Source organism: Falco cherrug, chromosome 8, assembly GCF_023634085.1.
Source record: "Falco cherrug isolate bFalChe1 chromosome 8, bFalChe1.pri, whole genome shotgun sequence".
Taxonomy (NCBI): domain Eukaryota; kingdom Metazoa; phylum Chordata; class Aves; order Falconiformes; family Falconidae; genus Falco; species Falco cherrug.
In genome coordinates, this window is record NC_073704.1 from 38,668,531 (window position 1) to 38,682,708 (window position 14,178).

Sequence of the window (14,178 nt, forward strand, 5' to 3'; positions counted from 1 at the left end):
GGTGATGAACTTTCCATCCTATTAATGACAAAAACCAGGTTGAATGGCATCTACTAGTGATGCTAATTTTAGAAAAAAATAGCAACGCTTGTCAAGATATTAGGAAATTTAAATAAATGTCATGCTAGAGCCTTAAAGAGTTTTCTGAGGTGTTCTGTACCTGTTGATTTCAATAATAAATAAATATTGGGCTGTCATGGAAATTACAAAAGTTTGAGAAAGGGCAATCATTATGCCAATACTCAAAAAGGAAAAATGGCATGACTCAGAAAAACTTATTGTCAGATTAACCTAACAGAGTATTGGGTCTACTAATGAAAAATTTGTTGCAGGGTTTTATTAATTAAAAAATAAAGTTAGGAGGATCATTGACGTCAAACTTCATAACTGAATAAAAAACAAATTTAAAGAATCACAACAAAATGGCTTTTTTTTTTTTTTTATGCACCTCTGGTTGAAAAAGGCAGCCATATTTGTGAAGTGTAGTGAAAGTTTGTAAGTCACTTGACTTAATAGTACGTGACATTCTGATTAAATATTAGCTATGTGCTGTATCAGTGAAGCACATGTTAAATGGATTAAGAACTGATTAATTTACACGTTTCAGGAAGGAGTCCCTGTGAAATCATCATCGACTGGGTGAATTTTTAGAGTTGTTCTCCAGGGACTAGTACTAAGCTTGACACTAATCACTCTTATCCATGATATGGAAGTAAATAGAACAGTTCAAATAATGTTTTAAAATAAAGCAGAGATTGATGGACTGGCAAATAGGTCTGGGTAACGGCATTTGTAGAGAGTGATCCAGCTTGCTTAATGGCTGAAAGTGCATTTTAATTTATCCAAATATATGTATATATGGGAAACACAGGCCATGCTGTTCCTAGAACTAGGAACTATATTCTGAGATTTTACTGCAAAACAAAGCTTCTATGGGTGCTTTGGTGTCAAAATATTTGAGCTGACCCTTGTGAGCAATAATGGAGAAGGGAGATGGTAAATGTTCATGTCTCAGTGCCACTAATGAAAAGGAAACTAAAATGAAAAGTGATATTGAAATATTGAATATTTTTCAAGGAAGAGGGGAAAAAAGAAAGGGATCTTAGGAGACTTGTCTTGCCGATGAAGGACCTACAGACCTCAACATGTTTAAATTATCTGAAAGAAATTGGAAGGCAATTGATTTCCTACTTACTGACATTAAGGGACACCACTGGGTACCAAACAGTTCTTTAATGTAGCAGAAGAAGGCGATACAAGATGAAATGTCTGAAAGTTGGAAGCCCCCCAAAATATAATGAGAGTTACAGTACATTTTGCAAAGACTAGTGGGAAACTACCAAGAGAATTGGTAAATTCATCATTTTTTCATGCCTTCGAATAAGAAATGGATCCCTTCCAGGGAGATATCAAACAGAAATTTCCTAGGCTAAGTCCAGCTTAGTTTGGATAAATTATTTATATAAACATTTCTATAAACAGTGCCATCTTGATTCCTCATCCATGTCAAGGGGTAGAGAAGCAAAGAGATGCAGTGGCAGGTGCTATTTAAAAGCCTTCATTGGGCTGGGCATGAAAAAGGAAGAAACACAGCACACAAGTGATAAAGCCTTTTTCCCCTCCATTACATGATATGTGTTTGACTTTGCTGACAGTGGGGTATATATATGTATGTACGGCATGGTATACATGCACTGAAATATACAGTCAAAGTTCTTTTTTCGTGTACCACCAAAGCTTCTAATCACATTTGGCTTGTTTGTTTTCTTGATGTGCTATTTGGGGTTTTGTTTTGTTTTTTTTAATGATTTTATACATATGTGTGTGTGTGTATATATATATAAAAATATGAAGTAAATGACTTCTCTGGCAGTATACCTGGAGTAGATACTGTCTTTATACACTGCCCACATTTTGGATGGCAGCGGATGATTCTTGTTTTCTTTTGTTGAGGGCTTTCTATGATATGTAAGGTGGGTGACTTCTGTAGCAGAACAGAATGAGGAAAATCAAATCAAGGGCAATTTCCAGTCTGTCTAGATGCTTCAGAAGTTTCAAACAGGATATTTCCATTTCTTCTTTTCTTTATCTGCTGCTTTAGCGTTATGTGGTTTGCTGTCTGTGTAATGCCACAGGAGTAAAGCCAGGAGATTCGGTGTGCTTGGGTCAGAAACGTGCACTGCCTTCTCCTGCGTGTTCTCTTCAGTGCGCAGCCCGATCTGTGGAATGAGCACAGAAGGGAGTGTCTTTATTGGAAAGTATTATTTCAAATGTTTCTTTGTCTATAAAGGGCAAATAATGAAATAGTACTTAAGTGTTATGGACAATAAAATTTTGCAGTTGTAGTTCTTCGCCAAGACAAATGGTTGACTCTTTTTATTATTTTTTTTTTAATCTATGTGACAAAGAATGAAATCACGAATGCTGAAACCCAATACACATTTGAAGAGCTGATTTTGGTATTAAAAAAAAAAACCAAACCCCACCTCCAAACAAAACCTAACTTTTATATTGTAGTACTTTTACTGTGTCAGCAGTTTGGTAAAAGTTCTAGGATATTAATTTTGCGTGAGGTGAAGGCAAATTGCAAGTGGAGAATCCCTGAGCTAGGTAACAGTATTAGCAATCACTGCTGTCCTACCTGGTTTGCTGCAAGGCTGTGATTAAATATAAATCTGAGAAATCTCAAAGGAAGAGTGAAAAAAAGTTAAGCTTTTAAATATTTTCATTTTCCTAGCTGAATATCATCATGTGAAATAGAATAAGGAGGAGTCATCCTGCTAATTGACCTTTGCAAAAGCAGCCGTTTACTTAAAAGGCCACTTGAAGTAGATTAGTTATGATCTTGATTACTCTGGTTCTTTCATTGTTAGTGTTTATAATGGCACCTGGGAAAACTGGTTTGCAAACTTTGCTTCATTCTTCTGTTGCATGTGTACTTTGGTCCTCTGAACAATGCTAATAAATACTGATATTTTTTTTTTTTAAAAAAAAAACAAATTACAAGTTGTGATGATATGAGAGACTAATATGAGCCAACAGTGCTGGGAAAAAAAAAAAAAACCCAACACATTCATAGGATAGCTTAGGTTATTAGTGCAAAGGGAAGGGAGAGCAGGTGGCAAGTTAGATGGCCATCTAGATATTATCAATCTGACAGGTATCCAAGTGGTTCTGTATTACAGTCTCTCATTTTGGTCTCTGAATAGTTTTTAATAAGATTTAGCTGTGGGGTTATCAGCTGTGACCTGTGTTAGAAGATATTCCTTTCAATTACATTAAAAATGTACTTTGTGAAAATTCCTGTACTGACAAAACCAAAGGACTTTCTATTGTAAAAGCCAATGTTTTAGCTCTGCCTTGCCTGGAATCACAACCTAAAAGTTAGAAAGGAGAGGTAGTGTTTGCAGGTTTTTTCCCCTTCAGATTAAAGAAGCTGAACAAAACTTTGAAGTCAGGGCAAAATAGTTTCTATTCAGTTTCTTTGATTTTTGATGTTCATAGCGACTTTTTTTGGCTTGTGTTCCTTATAAATCTAATTTCATTCTGGAGCCAGGACTTTTTCGGCACTGCTCCTGTGAAACTTGGACACGACAATTTGACAATATGTCCAGACCAAAACAGATCAAGTAGTCACACATGACTGATTCGGCGGAGCATGCTCAAAGACAAGACTGATGTCTCCGTGCAGCAAACAATTCTCTAGGGTAGGGACAGCACACTCAAATCCAGTCACCCCAGAGTAAACACTAAGTTAGACACAGCTTAAATGTGCCTTCCAGCACAGGCTTCCACTGCTGACTAGATGAGAGCCCCAAGCCAGGCTGCAGATCCAGCCATGCTGGAGCTTTTATATCTCTTTTTAGCCTGCTAGCAAGCATCCATAATGGTTAGAGCAGTAGTAGGGTGTGCTCAGCAAGGGGAAGGGGAAGCAAGAAGGGAAAAACACTTGTTAGTATAATTTTGTGAATATGTTTCGTGGGTATTTGCATCTCGTTTTATTAATTTTCCATGAGTGTTTGTAAGTGTGATAGCTTGTTCGCCAGAGTGTTGGCAGGAAGGAGGAGTCCTGGAAGACTCCGTTGGAAATATTCTCTGGTGCAGCGATTGCTTTGATTTTTCTCTTCCTTCTTCTTTTAAAAGTTTCAGTTAGCTAATCAAAGAGCAGAAACTATAGTATGTAACACTTCTAACAACTCCCATACAGTGTATGAAGGACAGCTAAAGAACTACGAATGGCCTGTAAAAATACCATGGGATTTACATCCACATACAAAGTTATTGAAATAATTTCAATTAAAATTTTAATGAAATACATTCTTTTGGAACAGTTAACAAAATATTATTTTTTAAGCAGCTTATTAAAATAATAAAATTTTGTGTTGATTTGCTGTTAATCAAATGATATTTGGGAAGAAAATTATATCTTAATTTTAATGTTGCTGCTTTGTCCTAAAATATCTGCAGTAAGATTGGCTTTTGGACTAAAAAAAAAAATATGCTTCTATTTTCTACTAATTTTTTATAATAAAAATAAATCCCCTGTCACCAAGTAGGGTTTTCTCAGTTATTATTATTTCCAAGGGCAATGACACAAATTAAAATTAATCTTTGTTAAATGACCTTTTTTTTTTTTTTACTATCTACCTTTACTGGTGCCATTGTTTGCCATGGAACATTTTCTGCAGTGCGGTATATATGGAATACATATTGAAGGTAAATAATTGTAAACGAGTCTGGATTTGGTTCACACTGGTTTCGGTATAATCTGCCTTCGATTTTTATACCCTATGGCCACCGGGTGATATGCAGTGCCCAAGGTAGTTTTAAGTTGGGTACCAGAAGCACGCTATAGTAGGCTGTGCTCTGGCTTGTGTGGCCACAGCTACGGTGCTCTGATGCTTGAGCCAGTTTGTTCCAAGTTATTCCAGTTATCCCTTCATCGCCATTGACAATGTAGAGCATATTCTTACATGAGAATCTTCGCTATCTTTTTGTATCGTTCCATTTTGTATTTTTCCCCCCCTGGTACATTCCCCCCTTCCCTTTGTGTTTCTGGCACACATATGTCCACAGGTGTTATTAAGTGTAGGGTAGCATGTGGTGTCCATGCTTCAGTGCTATCGCAGAGGAAGGACTTCCTACAGGAAAAAAATGATCACTTTCAGTATTTTGCAGGCTGCCCATCTAAGCCCATCATTGCCTGGCATCTACACACTAAGGGCAAGGATCCAGCGAACTTGTGAGTGGGCACCATGCCATCTGAACAGATGGGCATGGAAGTAGGCAGCCAGTAGACCATGTATGTGCATCAACTGTGGGTGTTGAGGGCAAGATTCCCAGTGGAGAATGTCCAAACAGCTGTCTGGCCTGAGCCAACATGCCTACGACCAAGCAAAAGTGCCATCCCTAAATCCTGCTGAGTGGATTAACCTTCAAAAATAAAAATTGCTTCTGCAGTAGCATAAGGTGAGTTTTTGGCTTGTTTAAATCCGAAGGAAAGAATTAGGTAGTTAGGTAGGCAGGATAAAGAGATGCACTAACGTAGAGACCACTAGAGAGGACTGAGCATTTGTCTAGGAATATAATAATATTTTATACAAGGGTATTTATATGTTATACAGTAACTGATGACTTGCAGGAGTGTGACATCAATGTTAATTATGCTTTTTCTGTTAAGACAGTCCTTTCAGGAGAGACAGAGCTTTTGAGTGCGTTTTGATTGCAGTGTATGTGCTGGATGTGATTTGGTAAAGGCAATTCTTTTGGATTTTTTTGCACATTTACTTACTAAGTTGTAATGATTTTTTTTAATTATTTTTTTTTGCTTGCCCCTTACCTTGAGAATACTATTGTGGGGTGCAGTCTCAGTCTCAGGTTCAAAGCTGCTGACATGATTTGCTGTCATAGCTGAGTTCTCACATTTATTGTCTTTATTTTTCTAAGATCCAAAGGGGACATAAAAAGATAATCTATCATTACTCTCTGTATTAACTTTGATTTTTACCATTTATGGACATAACATCAAAGAACACATTTTTGCACATGTAGATGTCAGGCAAAGAAGTGAAATACTGATGTCTATTGCCTTTTTGTTCCTTCTGGGTTTTGTCTGTATTTCCTCTATCATTGGTGCACTACTCATCTGTAATTTTATCAAAGCACCTGCAGTAGTTAAGATTAATATATTATAATATCTTGATGGTCCAAAAGTAACGACTGCATGATGAATAGAAAAATCTGAATAGGAAACTAATCAACATATTTTATTTTACAATATATATTTTTGTGTATGGTTAGATGAATACTGTCACAGTGTGCACGTTGCTGTGTTTTGTTACCTATTACAGGCTGTAGCAGAAAAGGCTACTACAAACGTATCAGAGGTCTCACTTTAAATGTTCTGTTCTTGAATTAATAAGTATTGTATTTAATACAATTAAAGTACATTGAAGCTTTGAGACCAGGTTCCAGTTTGATTTCCAGCTGGAAATACTGAGGATTAGAGGCAACGCAGCTGTTGGTCCCTTTGTGATAGTTTGATCCCCAGGTACGGGAATCTGAGGGATCTGCTGTCAAGTTTAGAGCAGCCTTTAGGATTTCTTGAATTCATATGGCTGGTAAGAACTTTTTGTAGCTGTCTCCTCTCCTACATATGGTTTTGGCAGATCTCCTACTCCTGAGAAGGCTAAAAATGAAGCCAACCACATCAGCTGGGACTCCCTCAAAGCAAGAATCAATTGGACAAATTTCAAAGTCCATTTGAGTAGCTAGAGAGGAACAAAAGGGCTCCCACTGAAGGGAAAATTTGCTCCTAGGAAACAGCAAGCTGCTAACAGAGAAAAGTACCTGGTACCTGATGTAGGCTTATCCTTGGAGTTCAAATGTCAGCCCATACAGTCTAGCCCAAATTTGGATCATCCCTTCAACTATTTTGGGAGAGAAGGTGACATGGTTTCAAACAGAGCATGCTTTGTAATCAAACCCACGGCAGTTTATCCTCTGATCACAGAGGATCTGTTCACCTTAATGCTTACTGAAATTTAAACTCAGATCTGAATAATTATTTTGCTTTAATTTCATGAATGAAGTGGCTGAATAAATCAAGATGCTCCAGCAGCAAAAGTGCCACGGTGCTTGTCTACAGCAAGCTCTGAAGTCAGGGAGCACGCCCACGTGATTAAATTGCCTTGATAAAAAATACCCACCTTCACAGGCTGGAGCACGAAGGAGGACCCTCACGCTGTGGGAAAGGTCTATAGGATTCTGATTTATAAGGGAGCAAGAGGTCAAGGGAAGCAAAACCATTATCATTATTTTCCCAGGCTCAGGAGATCTGAACTGAGTATAGAGGGCAGCGTGCTCAAAGGGAGACATGCAGGGGGAATGCAACGCAATCCCGCTGGCTTCCCACCCCCACCCCCCTTGCCCCCGATTTCAGATTCTGCTGAGAGTATGTCGTATATAACTGGAGCCTGTAAGGACTGTGAAGTGGTTTTCTTATTAAATGATGCATAGAGAGATTATCTGGTCTGTAGCCAGTGCACAAAAGCTCCATCCGTGCAAGCTCCTGTTCCTGAGCAAAGCATTTGGTCACCTGCATAGTAACGAGTTTTTGGGGCTTAGGTAGAAACGGAGAGTGAGGAGCAAGCATGGGCTGTCGGGGGCAGGACTGAAACTGTGCTTCTTGCCTCTCCTTGTAAACCTTAGGGGAAAAAAAAAAAGGAAAATCCAGAGCGAGCTAATGGGGTGTTATACTGCCTTGTAGTCTCCATTACCTTTTCTTCTGAAAAAATCTCTTTGGGACAGGCAAGGAGGGAAAAAACCAAACCGTGTGGTTTTAATGTAACCCTCTGAAAGACGGTGTTAGGAGGGCTCCAGCACAAGCCAGGAGCACCAGTGGCTGTGTCTGTGGGCAAGGTGCCCACTGGGACACAGGAGCTTTCATGAGGGCTGAACAGGGTCTTCTGCTGAGCCACTGCACAGCTCTAATGCACTGAGGGCACCCCAACAGCGGGCCGGGGGAAAGGGGATTGCTCCTGCTGTTTCTTGACAGCCTCCGTTTCTTCAGGATGGACCAAGCCCCTTTATCTGCTGAGATGACAAAGGATCATCTTCAAGCAGGCAGCCCTGTGGGATTTTCTCAGTGTCTTTCACGACAGAAGAGAAACCATATCACATCAGAGGTGTTCCCAAATAATTTCTGTGGACAATGGTGGACATGCCACACTGCCCAACACTGGATCTTTAAAACAAAGGAAATTGCTCTGAGCACGGCAGTGAGTGAAATGTTGCAGGATTTTCCTTTCTCTTGCCATTGCCTAGGTGTCTTTCAAGGGATGGGGCCATTTAAGGAACACTATGATACATTTTTGTGAAGTTTCTCTAAGCAATTACGAGCTGTCACTGCAGTGTGGGAGTGACTGGGAGCGAAATGACCACAGGCATCACTAAATCAGGTATCACCCTTCCTTCTCAGAGGGAATGGGTTTCACAAAAAGTTTATGTGACTAGTTTGTACTTTTATTGCAAACTTTCAAGCTGCCACCAGTAAGTTTGATCCTGTAAAGAATGGAGTGTCCTGGCCCTGATCCAGAAAAACACTTAAGCCCATTGCAGAGTGCTTTTCTGGATCAGGTCCAGAGCATGGCAACATGCAGTAGTAGAGGCTCAACAGTAGGAGCCTTCTCTCTTTTTTTGGTTTATAAAGGATTCTCCACATATGTGATTGCAGTGTGGGTAGGATGAAACAAAACCATAGTAAGACCCCTAAAAGGAAAGGTCAAAGCATGAACAGCGTGACAATATTTTTGGTAGAAATCTTAACAAAACCTCCATGAGAACCTTCTCCTTGGTGGAGCACTGCAGGGACTGATGGAGGAAACAGCAGGTAGGTGTCATCCTAGGGTTCCTCACAGCAGAGCTCTGCTGTCTCAGGTGCTGCTCGTTCAAGCAAACCGTGGTTTGCCCAGGCTACTTGTAGATGATGTTTCTGGGTACATAATCTCTGAGTAATAATTTATATATATATAAATTATATACATATATCAAATAATTATTTGATAATTTTGGAAACCACCTAGAAAGGTCTTAAAATTAGCTTAATTATTTAAGGATACAAGTGAATTCAGAATGATGGTTCAGGAAATAATTAATTCTACTTTGCTCTAGAGCAGCCTTTCTGGGACTTTGGAGAAATGCTAGTTGTTTTTGTTAAGTTTGGTTGGAATTAAAAAGAAGTATGCTATGCTGCTTCTCATTGACCAGATGAATTAGGTCAGAAATATGCTTGTAATGGGAAATCAAATCCGAAACAGTCTTCCAAGTCTTTTTTTATAATCAACGCCACACTATTTGAAGAGTAGCAATGAGTTAGTCATGATGAACTCCTGCAAAAAGGGGGAATTTCAAGAACAAATAGGAACATGGAAAGAAATGAAATTAAACACCAGGTTATTGTATTTTACTTCATCAGTGTTAAACCAGCAGTTGTCAGATGGTTGTCCCTTCACGCCAGGATACCAGGCACATGTAATGGAGGCTTTGCCTTTGTCGGAAGGATGATGACGGATTAGTGCTTAGATGCTGAAATAACTCTGGTAGGAGATGGATACCCTTTAGCTAAGGGAAAGGGGGGGCTGCCAAGGCTGAATTTAACAAAACCAGACTTGCCCACAGACTTGCAAGCGCTCGCAGAGTGGATTTTTAATGCTGCAGGTGACATTGTTGCTGACTGAAGAATGTTCATCAAATCAGAAAACTGCTGATAAGCTGCCTTTCCCAAAAAAGGATCTCACAAACTTCTCCTGTAAATCCCTGCCTTTCATCATACCCTGGGAGGTGAGGTAGAGGACTTGTGACAGCTGTTATTTAGGTTCAGTTTATTAGGGTAATCGAATGGAGCTATAGAGAAAAAAAAAATATCTCAAAATATATCCTTTATGGCCTATGTATTAAAATCTGAATGAAAGAATAAGAATAATTGAGCCTATGCTTCCCTTTGAATATTTTTGTACAACACCGAAAATTGTGAGTATATCAAAACATGACTATATTGACTATTGTCACCCAGGTTCTGCTAAGGACATTTTACCACTGAACTGAATATATCGTAAAGGCAGTGATATGACAAACTCATTCAGCGGTATTTGCAAAATATATTTAAGACCAAATGTATATAAGGCCTGCTGGAACTTTATAAAATCAGTCTTCAAGACTGTATTGCCTCTGTTGTTGCCGAGTGTTTTTTCAAGCTGTTTTGATTTTTTTTTTTTAAAGTTCTATTTATGAACCAGAAGGCTGGTAGGAACAAATAAGAACTTTGTTGAAGTTTCCATCAATTCCATTTGTAAGCCAAATATTTGGGGTGTTTTTCCAGAAGAGCCTGATCTTGTCTTACATAACTGTGGGTTTTGGTTGTATTTCTGTAACTAGAGCCAGACTTTGGAGCTTCAGGACTTTCTTGTGTGAGATTGTTCATTGCTGGGTTCCAAAGCAATTCCTTTTATTTTTGCACTATCAAGGAAGCACCTTTTTGGCAAACTTATCATATCAAATAACTAGGTAAGAAGTCTATTCTTTCCCATTGTACACATGGGGTTTTCCTTTCTGCTTTGCATACAGTGACGAGGTTTTTGAAGCATGTAATAGCATCCATAAGTAGAATTTAATTTTTTTTTTGGTCCTTTTGTATTTTCTGGAAATCTTACTATTGTCTTTTTATCAAAATATCACCATTAACTTGCTAGTGCTACGGACATCGTATTTTTCACTATCTTCTTCATTTGGTTGTGGATGGATTTAGTGCTTCTGAAATACTCTTTTTTTTAGCATGTATCAAACATGAGCATTTCTTTTGCTAATGCTCTGATCACTGAACCAGACAGAAAGCTCTGATGAGTGCTGTACACTTTGTAAAGTTGCATATAGGGCCCCCAACAGACATGTATAGTTCCTGGAGAGAGCAGCTGAATGCTAAAATAGATACTGTGGAGTGATGGTGTGTCTTGTTATTCAATTTGGATGAGTGAAAAATATATTTCAGTAAGTGTAGTTGGGCAGTGTGCTCTGTTGTATGTTAAGGAATAATTAGAATGGGGGATCTGAGTAAGAAAGACTTTCTATGATCTAGACCTGAATAGTTTAGTTATGTCTTGAGCACTATAGAACCTTCAGAGTTGTTGAACAGTAAAGATAAAGATAAATTGAATTAATTTATTTTGAATTTATATACATGCCTCTGCCTGCATTAATATTAAGTTCCACCCAAAATCTAAATAGAAAGACTGTAATCTTAGAAGTTCTCTCAATAGCATCAGCAAATCATTCTTGTTTACCCTACATGCTAATAAAACAGGAATATGACACTCCTGAAAACAAGATTGCAAAATACAGAAAATGTGGTCTGACATTTTTTTTCTCCCCAAAGGAGGGACTGCCACTAACTAAAGTATTTCTTATGAAAGCTCGATTGCTTAAGATGCAGAATATTAAGAGAGAAAAACACTTTAGGACACAGCCATGTCACCAGCTGTTACTCACCCTTAATGAAATTGTTAAGTGATATTCTTCATAAATAGGTCAGAGAAACTTTTGAATTGTGAAGAATGTTTTATCTCTTTCTTTGAAACGTTTGTATTAAATTTAGAACTGGTAATTCATTAAGCTCATTAGCTCTGACTAGGAGAGTAGAGCAATATCTAGGATATAGATTTCAAGGCTTAAAAATGTTAGTGCTTACAAATAAACATGAAAGCAATGTGTGGAGAAAAAATATGGGATCATAATATGTTTAACTGTTTTTTGAGCGTGGCCCTCTGGATTAATTAAGAACATTTTCTATATTCAGACACTTGAATATAAACAGAATACATTATGACTTTTGGTTAACTCTGTTTTAATAGGGAAAAAGAGAATGCATTATGATGAATACAGTGGAAACTAGCTGAGACTATATTTTGTTTGTTTGCTTCTTGGCTTCAGTTAAAAGAGGAGATAATAAATTAATTTTACAGGATCTCAACTCCACATTATATTATTATTGATTGATATTGAATTTAAACAGTAGAAGTTTTTTACATATATATACACACACTCTTGGGTGACCTGTTCTTTGTTCAGATTTGTAAGCAAGTAAAATGCTATGGAGCTCTGCCAAATGCTTGGTTTGTGATGAAACTTTTATTTAGTCTTAATAATTTCTGGTATAATGCAATAATTATCCAGAGTTAAGTCACAGATAGTTATACTGGCTTCCTTCTCAAAAAGAGGGAACTAGAGGAAACCAGGGGCTCAGTACTTGGGAACCATTGTAGAATCAGAGTCCTGTACTGCTGTAGTTTTCCAGTCACGGCGATTTTAGAAACAGCTTTTAAAGCGGTTTAAACATGCTGGATGTATTATGTGCTTGTTCCCAAGTATTTTTCTAGCTGCTTCTTTGACTTGCTTTGTGGCCTTGAGGTTATAATTAGCATCTTTGCCATTTCTGTAAAATGGGTCTAAGACCACCTAAGCAGTTAAGCAGTTTTTGAGATTCCTGGTGGAAAAGTCATAATGCAAAATGATTTTTATCAGTTGCTTGATTTTTGAGGTAAATTTGCCAATGTGACATCACAAGCACATTCACACCAGAGGTGTTTAGAATTTAGTAGCTGTACATTTCCAACACACAGGGCTCAGAGGGACACCAGTTTTCACAGAAATGCAGTCCTGAAAGAAATCAGGTTTCCAAAACTCCATCCAATGCATGCTGTGCATGCCCAGTAATTAAATTTGTTGGTCCATCTTTATACCTGCATGTATTTGAATCCTCTCTGAATTGAAATCCTTGATTTTTTTTTTAATTATTATTATTTTTTTTAAGGTAAATCGTCATAGAAGAAATCATTCCCAACATAACTTAACGCTCGCAGACATCATTAGTACACAGGACCACACGGTAAGCAATTGCTCTATAGAACTGATAAATCACTCTTGTTATTTTAAATGTGTATAATGTAAATGTTACACACGCTTTTATTAAAGAATAAATACATGAGGCTTTGGATGCCTCAAGATGTTAAGGGATTTGAGGGACTTTGATTAATCAATAAAAAGAATAATTTCAGAAGGTACAAAGCAATTTATATAGCTTGACTTTGCTGTTAATTCGGTTGTATTGGACTGATGTTTCATCAGTATTAATACTTGGTATAAAGGAATGTAACCATGTTTTTGTCTTGTCTTTGTCCATACTAAGGAGTTTTTAATTTTAATAACAAATTTTATAAGTAAAAGTGATCACAAAATTTAACAAAATTTTCCTTGACGTTCAAAGAATCTAGGGGGAATGAGAGTCATAAAGAGTTTTCTATTAAAAGACAATGAATATGCAAATACGGTTTCATCAAAGAAATGCTGGTATCAGTGGTGCTTTTACCTACACAAACTTTTCAGGATTAGGTAGGTTCAGGAGCTTTGAATTCTTCCAATTAAGAAAATTATAGAACCTATATGTTATAGTCAGAATTACTTTTCCTTATAGTTTCTAATATTGTTAGCTCAGAGTATTTTTTATTATTATTTGGAAACTCAAATATTTGCACATACATACTCCCATCTTTAATATTATTCTAAAAAGCAAACAAACCCAAACACAAAACCCCACACAATAATTCTACTTTCTTATTTCTGTGCTAATTCTTTAAGGCATTTTGGGTTATTTTCTCAACCTCCCATATGTTGAAAAGGTGCAGGAAGGGCAGCAGCTTAACAACACATGATGATATTTATTGAGACAGAAACAACAGAGCATATCATTAGGAAATATTTGGTATTCTTTTTTATTTAATATCATCCATTTGCTGAAGTATTGTAAATTGATCTTAAGCTGTCTCAGAAGTATTTTCCTGAAAATAAATGGAACGGAAAAGGGGATATTAACAGATGTTAAATAAGAGGAATATAGCACCCCAAACTGAGTCTGTAAAGATATTGTGGTCATCTTAGAATTCTTTTTATTTGTCTTTGTGGCAAAGTTGTTTTGTAATTCTGTAAATGGCTTTTATAGCAATTACAGAGAAGACTGTGCACATTATCAATTAATGAGGACCATGCCGATTTTTTTTTTAAAGACAGCACCTGTACTAACTCAACCTGTACTATGACAATTACTTTGCTTAGCACTGAGTAGTCTCATAT

The 14,178-nt window shown here is 37.4% G+C and overlaps 1 protein-coding gene across 4 annotated transcripts in view; it reads left to right on the plus strand.

Moving 5' to 3' along the window:
- Positions 1-14,178, plus strand: part of ARHGAP15 (Rho GTPase activating protein 15) — a 332,925-nt gene that overhangs the window by 34,790 nt on the left and 283,957 nt on the right. For all 4 annotated transcript variants that reach the window (XM_055719343.1, XM_055719344.1, XM_055719341.1 and 1 more), the window contains one exon: positions 12,863-12,937. In XM_055719343.1, the coding sequence (XP_055575318.1) occupies positions 12,863-12,937 (75 nt within the window). The remainder of the gene's footprint in view (positions 1-12,862; positions 12,938-14,178) is intronic.